The 16,661-nt window shown below is 32.2% G+C and overlaps 1 protein-coding gene across 1 annotated transcript in view; it reads left to right on the plus strand.

Annotated features, from left to right (window-relative positions):
- LOC143257840 (short transient receptor potential channel 5-like) overlaps positions 1–9,038 on the plus strand; it is a 61,433-nt gene extending 52,395 nt beyond the window's left edge. Inside the window, exons 15-17 of the mRNA XM_076516871.1 lie at positions 2,219–2,401; positions 8,452–8,517; positions 8,860–9,038. Coding sequence (XP_076372986.1) covers positions 2,219–2,401; positions 8,452–8,517; positions 8,860–8,922 — 312 coding nt within the window. The 3' untranslated portion in view covers positions 8,923–9,038. The remainder of the gene's footprint in view (positions 1–2,218; positions 2,402–8,451; positions 8,518–8,859) is intronic.
- The last annotated feature ends 7,623 nt before the right edge of the window (positions 9,039–16,661 follow it).

Genomic DNA, 16,661 nt, shown 5'->3' on the forward strand with positions numbered 1-16,661 from the left:
TTCAAATCAAAACTGATGTTCTGGCAAATAACGGATAATTTTCCCCTCTAATAACAAAAGATTCGCTCGGGAAATAAGAAAAATATAATTTTGAATGTGATAGCTTAAATGAGTCTTCCTCGTGTATGTAAAGTAACGGACATGGACGAATTTAGTAAAAGTGCTCGAGCTATAATTTGCATAGTTTCGTATTTTGTGTTTCTTTCCCTCAGGATAAACTCGAACTAAACACGATGGTCCTAAAGTATATCTTTATTCGAAAAACTCCAGGTAGAACTCTGAAATCAACCAGTAAGCTTCGTTTCTTTCTTGAGTTGACAGTATCGAGCGTGTGACTTTTCCCTTCTCATAGCTTAGGCCAACTATTACAATTAGATAATCTCAACCCAGACTGCAAAGAATATTACACTTTTTACCCTTTCAATTCGGATGTAATATGTTACTGCAACACTCTCTTAATTAGAATAGTGTTACGTATAATAATTTATCGCGGACGAGTCACTAATTTATTATACTACGTATTACGATTTCAAATAGCCGGAAATTTTAACTTAAAAGATAATTGAATTTTGATAGGTATAAAATTTATGCTGTTTTCAACAAGATTGATACATACAATTTCTTTTCTAACACTAATACATTTTAATACACAAAAAGACGATACAATTTATAATAACGGTTAGTACAAATAGATATTACAAATTATTATTTATATACAAACATTTACAAACTCACAAACAATATTCAGTCTTCTATCGGGTCTGGAAATTAATATTTTATCGACGGTCAACGTCCAAGAGGCTACAAGATAGGCTACTGTTTTCCTAAAACGTATATTGTTGATTCCTACAATCGAGAATGCTGTACAAATTTAGAGAACCAGAACTACTGCAATACACATCCAAGAATATACGTCACATACATGAAACTGGAACAAACGTAGATATTAAAATAAATGAACAACAGTAAATCTGTTACTATAAATATTATTTACCATTGGAATAAAGCAACTATACAAAACAATCTCAACGATCTTCTGGACCACACGAACTAAATTGTTTAATTTCTTTTTTATATTGCTAAAGTAGATAAGAAACACACGATACATCCATATATAACACCAAGATGTAATAGCAAAATACACCCATATTAAATCACGATTGAACTTAGCCTCTAGCTTAGATTTAAATAGTTGTTTTTCAAGGAATCAATGATATGAATAGCATCTTGATCAACACTGTATCTATCTCAGCCAATCTTATGATTTTTGATATTGGGCGAAATACATTCAATATACAATTCTACCAGGACACAGAGATGACGTTGCAGACAAAACTAGCCCCACCTGTTTGTTACCTACCTTAACGAAGCTAATCAGAAAGTGACATTATTCATTACTAATATAACGTCAGGATACATTTACGTATACAAATATAAAATAACCTAAGTTATTAATGATATGTGTAATTTGTATTTTTTTAATGTAATTCATAAGCACTTTCAAATACGCATTATACGTTTCATTCATGCTCACTTCATATCTTTGATATATTTGTCATGTGTCGTCTGTAATTATTCACCAAAATTAGCCTAATAGTAGTTTTAATTTTTAACCCTTTTTGTGTGTAACTGTTAAAGTTAGAGAGTTCAAGAACCATTGAAAGTTTTTGTCTTGTTTACATTCAGAACCATGAACGTTATTTTTTTTTTCAACAGAAGAAGCAAAAGTAAATGTTATGTTAAAAAACGATTTACAGAACAATAAAAAGATTTAATCTTTCGATTGATATGCCTATGTGATAAAAAGTGTATTTTATACTTCCAACCTCATCCTACAATACAATACTTAAGAAAATTACAGAAGCAACTGATGATGTTCACAGTAGAAATTAATAATGGTGTTGCTAGTCTGAGCCCTCATTATGATATTGTTTTACTTATAACCTAATATGGCTTAATGTCACAACTCGTCTAAAAAAATTAAAAGAAACATATTTTATTTTTAAGTTTCGCAGAACTGTTCCCACTAATCCATATTAAATAAGCTAAACCATGAAGCTAAAATTATATAGTTTATATTGATAGATAAAACATAGTTTTATTTTATTTAATTAAACAATTTTTTTTGGAATTGAAACATGCGTATAATATTTATCATAGCCATATACTTCAAATATTAAACATAATAACAATTTATAATTGCCACATTTTTTCTCAGGACAATGCAGATACAGAATGGAAGTTTTCCCGAACCCGTTTATGGCTAAGATACATCAACTATCCCTCAACTCTTCCTCCTCCACTGAGCCTCATCCCACTAGTTGACTTGATTGGTAACAAAATTTCTGAACACAGAAAACTGCCCAGAGAACAAGTTCAGATTATACAATGCTCATTAAAAGTAAGTTGTATATTTAACTATTAATGTGGAGTCAATGTATCAATGCTGTACACATTTGCGCGAAAAGCTACATTCCCAATATTAAACTGATAGACTAAAGGGAAGGCATCTAGAAAATAGCACCACCACGATCTCTTTGACAGCCTGATTCGACTGTTGATCTTATAATGAACTTTATAAAATGGAATATTTTAATGTGTTATTGTTTATAACTTACTTTGGTAATTCTTAGTTTTTGTGTCATTCCTTCCGTATTAACTTGTATAAAACAGATTGATTATTATCAGATACTTTCATTATGGCATCCAAATACTGGACAACATGTTATTAAAATGTATTATAGCGGACGAGGGAAAAAGACAAATTTAAAATTAATATGGTAGATACCAGGGGCGTAGATCCTGCGGGGAATGGGGAATACATCCCCCTTTCATTTTAAGTGTGGGATATGGTGCATACAATCATCCCCCTCCAGTTTGGTCTGTGGAATATGTTTATTGCATCACAGGTCCACAAATTGTGTGTTTGTTCTGTAATTCTCGTGTTCTTACCAATCGAATTACATAATTAGGGCTAGATGTAGGCTTTTTAAGTTGCCGAAATGTACATCTTTAATATAGGCGTGCTTCTAAGCTTTTCGATCTAAGCGATAGTTCGTAAGTATCAGCAGTAGGCCTAAGTATACATGCAAGGCTTGCAAGCACTATCACAGAATCTACCTACGTCTTGTACTTTGTGTAAGATTAAGTAAAATTTTCATCACAACAGATTGAACAGAGCATGAAATTCGAAAATATTACTCCCAAGTGTAATCTCCTCTGATCTAGATCTGGCAGGCCATTTGTAGCTTGTAGCTGCATCAACCTTAAGTGTATATTGTGCAGTTTTCCTACGCCATTTGTTGTTATGCATGTCTAGCCGGTTTTATTGTCGAACGCCTCACTCTCCTTAGCTGCCGAAGCCGCTGACCATAGCGTACGTTTAGTATACAGTTGACGACATGATCGGGCCGCTCGGTTCCAGACGCGCCCTACATCACTCCCCACCGCTCCCTTTAGTCTGAGCCTCAATTTTACAACAAGGCACATTAGACCTGTGTTTGTGGCCCTGATTAATCCATGAAATTTCAGATTATCACCGCCCTCTAATCAAGTGCTGGTGCTTTATGGTAAAAGAAAAATATATTCTCTTATCATAGATAGTAAAAATATTGTATTTTCTTGTATAATTAGAACACAAAAGGAGTGATTTCAACGGCCTGAAGCCTCTACTCGAATTGTATTGCTAGTTTTTGTTTAGTTGTTTTTATTTAATAGACGTGCTTATAGACATTATATCACAACGTGTTTGCCATTTGATGAGCTTTAACAGGAATATAATATATTTGTGATTGTTTAAGTATATTTCGAGAAACTTGTAATTACTTGAGTTGTAACTAGCACACATTATTGTCCCAGCAATGCTCAGGCGGTCAATTGTCTCGGTAGTCACTGTGAGGTTTCGCGAGTTCGACTTAAATACATTGTTCAGTCCTACTTCCATTCTGTTCTATCTTTGTTTGTTGTACGTTAGAGTTTTTCAACAAAGACTGTATTTTAGCCTTTTGAGTCATCTGGGAAACAGATTCTAATTATGACAAGCAAGCGCCTGAAACTTTTCGATATTAGGCAGTTCTGCAAGCCAGTTACTAGAACTACAAGTGACAGTGCAGATGCAGATAATCTAACAATCTCAAGCAAAGAAGTAGAAACTTGCCATACAGAGGAAATACCATGTTAATCAGAGGACGAGTCTGAAAATGCTTGTGCAACTATTGCATATCATGAACCACAAGATCGTTGTGAAACAAATTTGTGCAGTAATGAAAAATCTGACACTCCACAGATACAGTGTGGAAAGCCATATCATCCACACGCACAACCAATACCGCGACATAAAGCAAAATATCAACTTTCAGGGCAAGTTGTTTGATGAGTTCCCATGACTGCACTTCGACAATCAGACTCAAAAAGTCATATGCTTTCATTGTGTCAAGGCGGAAAATAGAGGCCTTTTTACAGGGAAATTGGAGACGCCAGTAGAGTATACCTTCATATCCACCGGTGTTTGCAACTGGAGAAAGGCAAAACAGAAATTCAACGAACACCAATCCTCCTCTCAGCACAGATTTGCTATATCTCCAGAAGGTTCACTTGATGTAACTCCAGTGACTGCCCAGCTACATAATGGAAAAAAGAAGCAGCAGGAAGAATGCAAAAGAAGTCTAGCCAAAATTACCTAGAAGTTTACATTTCTTACTGCATCAGGGTTTAGCATTATGTGAACATACTGATACGGAGGGGAACTTCCTGCAGTTAATGAAGCTCCTGGAAGAGGAAGAACCTGAGTTGACGGCCTACTTGTCAAAGAAAACCACATTCACATCACTCCAGGCTCAGAATGAAATAATGGAGATGTTCAGCCATCAAATACTGAGGAATATAGCACACTAAGTGCAGCAAAGTAAAATCTTTACATTAATGGTTGATGTTACAGGTGCCGAACAGGAAGCAATATGTGTATGATACGTAGATGAGAACCTTGATGTCCATGAGACATTTCTTGGTTTGTACAGTGTTTCCAATACAACTGTTGAAACAATATTCTCGACTATACTTGATGTACTGACTAGACTCAATTTACCACTGTCAGGATTAAGAGCACAAATTTATGATGGAGCCGCTAACATGAGTGGTGCGTACAGTGGATGCCAGGCAAAAATAAAAGAGAAGCAACCGTCAGCTTTGTTTTTTCACTGCGGAACACACAAGGCTAATTTAATAATGCAACATGCAGCTGAAGTTTGTGAATGTGTTCGAGATTCTATCCAGTGGGTACATGAACTTGGTGTCTTGCTTCAGAGGTCAGGCAAATACAAGACAATCTTTGAAAATATTGTATCGTCAGACAGCCACAATGGTCCAGTTAAATACATCCGCAGATGTATTTCAGATGTAGCAGTGAAAGCACGAAGTCTGCTGGACAGATTTGACAAAGGAAAGACAGTTTTAGGATTGTTGATGGCTTAGCATCCATTAGCTGCATTAGAGGAACTAAACCGTGCATTCCAAGCAAAATCAGCGACAGTATCTGGCATGATTGAAGTATCTGCAATGACAGTTGAGTAATTGTGGGTATTGCGAACAGAAAAAAATTACAACAAGATATTTGATAAAGCTGAGAAAAAGGTAACTTCCTAGATCTGGTGTCTATTGAACTACCACGCATTCGCAGACACCCCAGAAGGATCACAGGTGATGGCTCAACACACCATTCTGCAACATTTCGAGATTACTACAGAGGCCAATATTTTGAATTTGTGGACACAGTCATAGAGCATTTGACCATTTGATCCAATGCAGATAACAATGACTTGAGACAATATCTGGCACTTGAGAACATGATCACATCTGGCAAGATTGACAACTCGGTTATAAACTTCTATCCAAAAATCTCTGCACAACGGTTCGAGTTTCAGTTGCCCATGTTCAAAGGAACAACAAAAGCAGTATCTCTGAAAGGTGCGAAGGATGCTTACTGTAAAATGCATGAAGAAAGCCAGCAAATGTTTATTGAAGTGTTTCTTCTCATGAAAAGTTTGCTTGTACATGTATGTCCAGTATCCAGCTGCGAATGTGAACGCAGCTTTTCTGCATTAAGACGGTTGAAGACGTGGTTAAGGTCGACTATGTCTCAGTGCCGCCTCAACCATGTGGCAGTTTGTCACACTCACAAAGATGAGGTCGACAAGATAAATATAGAAGAGCTTATGAAAAAATTCATAAACAGATCATCACAAAGGAGGTCTACATTTGGGAACATATAGGCTATAGGACTAAATTAATCTTACTTCAATGAAAAGTATGAATAATTATGTGCTACATTGTATTGATGTGTAATTTTCAAGAGTTCGCAAAGACATTTCAAATATTTTTATCAAACAACATGAACAGTTTTTCAGTAGATATAAACTTATAAAGGGTAATTACTAATTTTATTAATATTTGAAAACGTAATTCATGTAATGAAAGTTATTAGTAACCTTGTCAAGTATAATGGCCATCTTTTATACTGTGCAGTGTGGAGGAATTAATTCATGTGGCAGTTAATTTGTCTTTATTCTATTAACATTTTGAAAACTTTTCTCAACACCTCATTTATACAAACCTACATGGAAACCTTGAAGTATCGTGGCAACAAGATTACTCTGTGACTACATGTTTACAGCTTTCAGGTTCACGTAATCAGAGATTACAAATTTGTAAATTGAACAGTCCACATAAGTGGTTGCAAAAATCACCCCCCCATCGGGTGTAAAAAATCTACGCCCGTGGTAGATACAGTTAAAAATTATTTTCATATTTTTCATCTTAAATTTGTATCCGCGATTTACTAAAGTTAACAGCTTCCTAGATATATTTAAATACAACAATCTGTAACTACGGCTACACCTTAACAGACAAAGACATAATAGTGCTGTTTGAATAAAATAATCATAATAAACCCAATAGAGTAATTAGATTGAATAAGTATGTTGTAAAGCAACTCTCAAATGAAATGTTCAATGATTTGTGAGTTGTGTTATAGCGGAACATTTTCACTATGCCTAAATTACATGTTATAATTAACAAAATAATATTTGTGAAAACTGAGAGCACAAGTCTGTAAAATTAGTATTTCATAAAGAATTATTTTAGGAATTTAAAAAAATATATACACCAGTTTCTTTAAGAATATTTCATTGATTTTAGATGCTATGACATTTCTGCTAGAAAGGAGAATTGGACAGCAGTGATTCATGATGCACTTTTATAATATGTAAATAAATTGCTGACTTTTCATCACTCATTAACAAAAAAGAAACAAAAATATCACTAATGTTCTCTTGATTAAAAGTTAAAACCTGATATCTAAATATATACAGTTTTAATGACAGTTGGAACATTTACGATATTACGTTAACTTTACGCTGATCTAGCGACTTTTGTGCAAGAGACGTCTCACGAGTCAACTGATTTAAGAAACGAAGCTATTGGGTCTTTTGGATGTGAATTACATATTAGATATATTTTAAAAGAGTAGTTACATTCATACAAATATCAGTATATAGTAATTCACCGGTTATTCTTTAGTTTCTACTTTTTTTTTAAAGTAAATGAAAAATTGCAATGGAAACTATACCAAAATCACTCGCCATTCTAAAATATGCTGCTAGAAAACATATGAATGAAAATAATATTGATGCCCTTGGCAACGGATATTGAAGAACAAACGTGACAAGTATACTTCTTCATAAGCATGCCCAATGGCTTTCAACTTCTCAAATGCAGGAACACAATGTGTAAGATCTGTCACTCGATAATGCACGAAACCGAAAATTAACTGAGTAATTTAAAAACCATTATATTTTCATGAAGCTAACTTGAAATATTTTCCTGACTATCTTTAAAATAATGTGTATAGAATACATTCGGTATAATAAAAATAAGTATGAAATGTCTATGTTGTAATCATGCTTACCATAACAGAAGATGCAAAAATCAAACATTTCTTTTTTAAAATATAAGACATGATTACTTCGAGTGTCACTTAACAATATTTAACTAACCAGTAAAGCTTAATAACAGAAAATTATAGATTATTGAAGTTAAAAACTGTCTTTAACGTATTGTTATTGGCACAGTCGAAAAAAATTGGAATTATTGAAGGGAAAACGTTTAAAATAATTTTGTTTGTTTGTTGTTAAGCCCAAGAAATACAAAATGGGTTGTCTAATCAATGTTGTCCAAAGGTATTGAAACCCACTTTTTAGCGTAATAAACCTTAAGACAATCCGCTGGGTCGTTCGTAAAAATGGTAACTTAGATTTGAAAAATCACGTTTAAAATTTTCGAAATATAACATTACATGAAATGTTACTTTATTTTAAATGCTAGCAAATGAAGATCTGGAAAACAGTTTTAAATGGTCATTGATCAGTTATTCTTTAATTTATTTATCTTCCTGTACAGACATGTGAACATTTGGTAAGAGATGAATACAACAGTGTTAACCATTATGATAGGAAACATTACCAGGTATGCATTTATTTGTAAAAATATTTTCTTTTTTTAAATTGAAATCCAGCAAAGAAAAGAAAAAACCTATAAAATAAACAAGTTTAAGGTTGTTTACCATAGTAATATTATTTGTCAGAATGACATCTTACTGGATTTATTTTTTTTTTGTTTAAACCCACGTAACGTTTGAGACACTTCCTTTCACTTAAATATCAATCTAATGAAAGCGTATATATTTAACTTTGTCAAACAAATTAAACTAATGATTCTAAGTCAAACCTTAGTACTATATCACATGTTTGTTTTGAATTTACAGATCAGGTTCGTTGAAACTTAAAATTTGAATTAATTTTGTTTCAGATTTTAATGGCGTGTCTTATTCAAAGATACTTCAGGAGGAGAGCAACAACTGAGAACGCCTGAGCTATTTCAATAATTAGTCATAAGTTTTCCTAAAATTACATTAAAATACAATTAAGTTATGTTTGATAAATTTTAAATTGTGTATCAAATTTCTGTCTTATCGTTTTAACAATATACTTTCCAAAATGTTATTGTGTTTTTACTTTATGATAAATTAAAATAAAAATTAACCAATCTGACTTCTATTTTTTTGTTTATCAATATAGTACTCCAGCACATGTGAAAAAGTAAATAATTGAGATATTAATTATTTGATTTAAAATATGCTGTTGTAAATTTTATTGACAGATTATCTTTGCGTACAAATCAGCAAATGCTGATAATAACTTAATTTAATAGTATTATATCTGGGCATTTTTTTTCACTATGAGAAGGACAAAAAGTTATACCAGAGTATCTTCTTCTGGTAAATTATTGATTTTAAATAAGAGTCTAAAATAAATTCCTTTTGTATATTGATATCAACAAGGACTTTCTCAATAATGGGATTTGTTAGATAAATTGGATCACAACATATAGTCTTATTTGAGATATCATTTATATATGCCGTTAACACAAGGCAACAAAAAACACTTTCTCTGCTAATTGGAATATTGCAACTGTTTCTGAATAATCTGACGAAGCTGATTCTAAAAACGTATGTTGAAAATTTTCTATCACCCATGACTTTTAAGTTATGATAGATTTATTCAAAATATTCTTATATATCAATATATATTTAATAAAAACTACATTTAGAAATGTTTTATAAACAATACATAATGACAATACCAGTTCATAAAAGCAAGGATAATAGTGATATTATACACAGAAAAAAATATTAAGACAATGCTCAAAACTTTTATCTTTGTATCATTTTTATTACAAAATACCTGCAAGAGATGTAAATCTTATGTGAATGTTCTCAGTTTCCAGATTTAAGAAACAATAGTAATCTACTATCAACACAGAATTCTATCGTTGATATCATTGTTTTATTATAGAAATATCTTGGTAGAAGCTCTCATCATGCTTATCTCTCACGGCATCTGTATTATTTGAAAATAAGTAAGCGTAAGTGTAAGAATGCATTTTTAGTGATATCTTACATCTTATGTTCTTGTAATTCTCAAGCATATCATTAATCATGACAGCAGAGTTTTCATCTCTGTGATTTTGTAAGAAATTTCTGACAACCAGTTTGAATGATTTCTAGAACTCAAGTTTTTTCTGATTGAGTAATATTTCCAAATCATCATCCCAAATCTGTAGCTCAACAAAGATACCTCCTTTCATTTTTGCTTCACTATTTTTGGAAACTTGTCAGACGGATACCTGAAACTGTTACCGCCTTTGTTCATTGCTTTTACATAATTCTTCATGAATTCCCGTTTGATATTAAGTGGGTGTAGAAACATATTTTGAAGATTTATCTAAGGGTGATACTCGATATTCTGTTTCCCTGGTATGTAATTTTCTTTCACTGACTATTCCTTCTTTTTATATCATCTTGGCTGTCTCAGAGATATAAGCAGTAACGTTTATATCACCACAATGCTCCACGTATAGAGATCATATATGATGGCCTCAAGTATAAATCTTTATGCTTTGATAAGTTTCTTTCACGTTCACAGTGTAAGCAACAGGAATCGATGAGAGAAAGGTGTTTGACTCCACCTCTCTTATAGGAAGTCGAGAGAATTCTCGAATGTTTTAGCAAACTGAGCATATGAGAGTTTCGTGATGCTTAATCAGAGCAAGTTAGTAGGGGAAGAGAGCAAAAGTGTGACAATTCATGATAATTATATCGAGAACAAATAATATATGAATAATATGTTTTGAATTTTACACCAATGTACTCCATATTTGAATTTATGAAAGAATGAATGCCTTTTATCCATTAAACTGTCCAAGTAAATTTAATTTCACAGAATAAAACTATTTATACCGAGCTATTGCATGGTGTTGATAAAATATTTAGATATTAAGGTAGCGCAAAATCTGGAATTGACGAACAAATTATGGCTACATTTTAAAAATCAGCACCATCAAATTAACCAATTTCATACAGATTTTTGTTGTCTAGTGTAATGAGACAATAGCACTTCTTTGGTTACGATAAGGCGTATTTTATTATGGGCCATTTGGAAAAAATATTTTGAAATAGTGAAGCCATATATTCAGACAAAATATCACATAGAATGGGCCATTGACACACATCACAAAGTCACTTTTGAGTTAACCAAATACATTTTGCAATATACGACCTAACTCGATAGCTCGTCCATATATAAACAGCTGTCAATCATGTCTACAATCATATTAAACTCATGTGATTATTGGATCTTATAATTCAACTAGTGATAACCATAGGGAACTCAACTAATGTAGTATACTTTTTAAATATATTTTTGAAATAAATGAAATATGTACTGTCACAGATCAAATTTCATAGCTTATAATTATGTACCGTATTGTCGTGTTAGCAATTAGGAAAATCTGCTTCCTTGTGTAGGTTCTAATTGTTGAATAGGTTGAAAGCTCTAGCTATTGGAAGTTGTTTTCATATTGTTTGTATTGATTAATACGAATTTCTGTACATGATCTCATTCATTTCTTTCTTTTACAGACACTCAGCAATGAAGATAACCAAACTTGTTGTATAGCATGTAAGGATAAGCACATTTTCAAAACTTATGCATAATTCACATATCTGAAATTATTTTTCTTTGCAAATTATGTTTATTAATACATTTTTATATGACTTTTACAGGAACTTACTAAACTTCCCCACTGGAAGATGATTTTATCATTAGAAAGTCTGTAAATTAGAGAGTTAAAATGTGTAATAAAGCACCTACTGTATATAATATATCAATTGATCCTAAACACACGGAATCATAAACATTATGAGGACTCTCAATAAGAACATTAAAACATATTTGTCGATACAACGAAACATATAGAATGTAAAGATAAGGTAAGAGTATGTGTTTACTCAGATTATTGGAAAAACTAACAAAAACATACTTACAGAATAAGGATCTTTTCTCATTTGAGATGATTTTATCTACCACTGAAGAAGTACATTAAAGGATAAAAGACGCAAAACATACCTTTAAGAATTCAGTCAAAAGTGAAGTTCCTACGTTGAAATTACCAGTAGGCAGCACCAGGCATAAATGATCAAATATTAGTCTCGACATACTTCAAAAAAACATTGGTTTTACTATAAATAATATTGACGACCTTTGCTGTGTTAATACTATATAAATAACTTCAGCATTACTCAGAAAAGATCCAAAATGTAACGGTATTAGAAATCAACAATGACCATTACTGACACGTATGGCTGAAGAACTATACAATTCTTCTAATTTTCCATGTAATATATTAAAGTTCCTTACACACAGACAAAATCTATGAATGGTATCATTACCACAATTTCGATCTTATAACGTCAATGAAAGGTAATCTCGTGGTTAGTTATTGCTGGTCAGAATTTGACAAAATATTTGAACATTCAGATGAACATCATTGTTTTTAATATTGTTATATTTGTTACAGTAATGTATGCTAAAGAGGTCAACCCATAAATTGTTCTTAGTGAGACAGATTTTCTACATATGCAAGATATTACAACAGACATAAATTAAAGAATGTAAGCAGACATTATTTTTATGTCATAATTTTTACCAGTGTAATATTGTTTTCTTATTATTGATAGAAATAAATGACATCCACAATTTTATCAATGTAGCATGATCTGTACTTTACGCCCAACAATTACAGACAAGTTAGTATCCAGTGGTTAAATCATGTACAAAAATCCAACATGCAATTAACGGTGTGATAAATAAATCCAAAATTACAGATTAGGCAATTTATTTATGGAACAAAACACAAACTATATGGTTTACAGACGCTACATGGTTATAATAAATATTATGATCATGACACAAATGACTCACTTGATTTACTAGAAACTGTAAATTTAAGACAGAAATAATTCGAAGCTCTAGGATATAAAGTTATAACAACGTATGAGTAGGAATTTAAGTTGAAGACTAATGATACAGATTTAATGAATTTCATTTCATGGTGATAAAATTAACGTAACAATACTTTTATATGATATAAAAGAAGAACAAAGGATAAATTATGTGGGTTTTTACATTACTAAATAAATAGACTAAAAATATTGTGAGTATTCATTTGTACATTATCTATAATAACTACAAAATTATTTTAGTTCTATTAAAATATATTTCTACCTCCCTACCTCCGAAGCACTTTTATCATTTAGGTTTAGCATTTAGATTTAATGGTAAACTAACCTTTCCATTATGTAAATCATGCATGAAATCTAGACCACCACCACTATCTAATAGCAGTGATGACAAAAGAGCTTTAAACAGCATGTGGCGCACAAAAGAAGTAAAGTTGAGCGCAGATATATAATATTAAGAATATATAAAATTTATAATTTTCTGTCTAATACAAAGTTAAAGCAAGAAAGTTCTAATTGGCCCTCTCACTGTATAACATTGGAAACAAAGCAGTATTATGTTGACCAATATAACGAAAATGAAGGAGTGCAACTGACCCCTGAAAATGTTATTTTTAGTCCGGGAAAAAGGTCAGTTGTAAAATTATGTCTTACTTATTTTGGGGGACGTTAGTGTATGTCTGAAGACAAACCACAACTTACCTACATAACATCTGTTGAAGAACACCATGCATTAATGGATGATAATACCGAAATAATAACATGTTACGCTGATTAATGAAGAAGTAAAAAATATTATTTGGAAGCATAAATATGAATATATGCTCCAGAAAGATCAAACTAACATATTTCTGGCAGTTTACACAACAGCACATGCTCGTGTGAAGTTATATAATACACTAGAGAAGTTCGGTTAATCTATTTTGTATTCTGATACAGACAGCACTGTATATATTTCAGGTGGATCTAATAGTCCACCTCTAGGAGATTATCTTGGCAAGTTTATAGATGAGTTTGATAGATACTGTTTAACATTATGGGACAGTGAAAAGTCATGCTCTAAGATTAAAAGGTTTACCCTCAATTTCATCAACACGAAAAATTGAACTTCTCATTAATGAAATGTATGATTATAGATATCTTCAGTCCTTTTCGGCCTCTATAGTTGTGACTCATTATAAGAAACGTTGTGAAAATTTAAAGACAAAAACAATTTAGAACAAGGAAGAAAAGAAGGATTATTTTTCAGTTTAATTGAAGTAACACATTCTTGCAGACATTACCACCATTCTGTAAGAATACTGATATTTTTATCTTATGGAACTGATTCTTTGCCATGGTCTATGGACTGAAAAGAGCGCTTGTGCAAGACCTTAAGGGCAGATCCCAAGTTCACTTAAATATAATCTGTATAAGATGAGTCCTATTTCAGTTAACATTCGTTAGAGTTTAAGATGCATAACAGTTTACTACACCCTTTTAGATATTTAATGTCACGTCCGACAGGGAGCGATAAATGACAGTTCGTAAGCAAAGTTTTATATTATCATTATGAAGTTATTTATCATATTTCTTAAATAACTATATGGTTTTATGGCGAATATTAATCATCATTTACAAAGCTGATGCAAAATATTCTCAAAATTTAATTTGTCGAAGTTTTACTTAAAATTTTTCATGATCAGTTACGGTCTGATAAACCAAATATTTTATCTTATAAGTGAAAGTTGATAAAATAAATGGACGTCTCAACATTTTACACTTCGAAATCACTATTTTAATTTATTAGTGTTTTATATCGTACACAGCTTTGTTTACTAGGAAAAAATATGTAATATTACATTTTCAATATTCTATTTTCTTCAAAAATGTCAGAGACAAATCTTGGTTTAAATGTTTTGCGAGACAAATGTTTTAATCACTTAAATATTTTAAAAAAGCTTATCAAGATGCAACGAGACAATCTTATGTTTATTTCCTCTTGCTTGTTTGTAGTTACAAACAAAATTTACACAGTCTGTGCTCTGCCTACCACAAGTATCAAACCCCAGTTTCTATCTTTGTTGTACTGTAGACTGTGGTAATGTGCCACTGTGCCACTGGGGGGCGTTTACATACTTATTAACCCAAGTACATAACTAACTAGCTAAATTATCCGTCTAGAAGACGGAAGTTTTGTAAATTCGTGATTAAGGAAAGGTCCTTTGAGAACATGAAAGTTGCTTTCTTTATATGCAATTATATAAATCGCTATAAAAGTTCTTAAAGACTGTAAAATGCAAAACTCATGGACTCAATGAATCTCCATACCGAATGTGGTAAAGATCCATGTACAGGGAAGAAAGTAGTGGTATAAATTGTAAAAACACACATGCAAAACATAAAACTGAAACTTTGTATGCACCTCTGCAAGGACTTAAGGAACCTCTATGCCAATTTTGGTAGGTCTCTCCATGCACTGAAAGGTAAAGTAATTAAATGGACATAAAACAAAAAATACTATTATATTAAGTTGTTCGAAAAAGAATGACGGATTTTTATACTAAAAGTTTAGTCATTTATAGGGATCAAAACCATTATTTTTTACGACCTCATATATATCATTGAAAATATAAAGCTTTCTTCTATTCATTAGTGCTTTTATTCTTTTCCATAACTTTATTTCCAGTATTTCAAATCCTTACAATTAATGATAGAAAAACTTGCGCATAGTTTTTTACATGAATTCAAACGTGGTCATAATGCATTACAAACAGTTCGCAATATGAACTAAGCATGGGGAAAATGAACCATTCCCGGACGTACAGTACATCGGTGTCTCCAAAGGTTTCGTAATGTAGATGTGAGTCTTGAAGATAAGGATGGCAGAGGACGTCCTTCTGCTGTTGAAAATGCTCCAATGCCTGGAGCATCAGTGGAAAAAACCCGCGTCAAACTGTTCAAGAAATGGCACAAGGATTGAGTGTTGGATTTTCCATAATTTTGGACCATCTCGAGCAAATTGGAAAAGTGAAAAAAACTTGACAAGTTAATTCCACACAAGCTTAGTGAAAATCAGAAATATTGCCGTTTTGAACTATGTTCTATGCTGATGTTGCGCAACAGAAATGACGAAAAGTGGATCCTTTACGACAACAGAAAGCGATCTACACCACAGAAGATTATGGTCACTATATGGTGGTCTGTGGCCGGTATTATCTATTACAGTTTGCTCAACTATGGCCAGAATATCATTGCGGAGGTTTACTGTCAAGGATTAGAAGCGATTCCTAGAAAGTTATGTGAAAAAATGCTAGCACTAGTTAAACGAAAAGGACCAACCTTGCTTTATGATAATGCTCGACCACACGTTGCTCAAATGACGCTGCAGAAGTTCAATGAAATGGGATACGAAATATTGTCTCATACTCCTTACTCCCCGGATCTGTGGTCCACTGAATACTAATTTATCAAACATTTGAACAGCTTTTTACAGGACAAAAGATTCAACAACAGAGCAGTAGCAGAGAATGACTTTAAATAATTTTTGAGCTCTAGAACTTCAGAGTTTTATCGTCATGGTATAAATCTTGTTTCTCGTTGGCAAAAATGCATAGATTCACTTGGTTCATATTTTGATCAGCAAAATTGTTTTTGAATTTTTTTACTTCTTATTACAGTTAAAATTTTAAATACGTCATTATTTTTCAAACAACCTAATATATTTTATTGGCATGGCATACTTTTTACAATTATCATCCACAAAGGACGA

Source organism: Tachypleus tridentatus, chromosome 7, assembly GCF_004210375.1.
Source record: "Tachypleus tridentatus isolate NWPU-2018 chromosome 7, ASM421037v1, whole genome shotgun sequence".
In the NCBI taxonomy this organism is placed as follows: domain Eukaryota; kingdom Metazoa; phylum Arthropoda; class Merostomata; order Xiphosura; family Limulidae; genus Tachypleus; species Tachypleus tridentatus.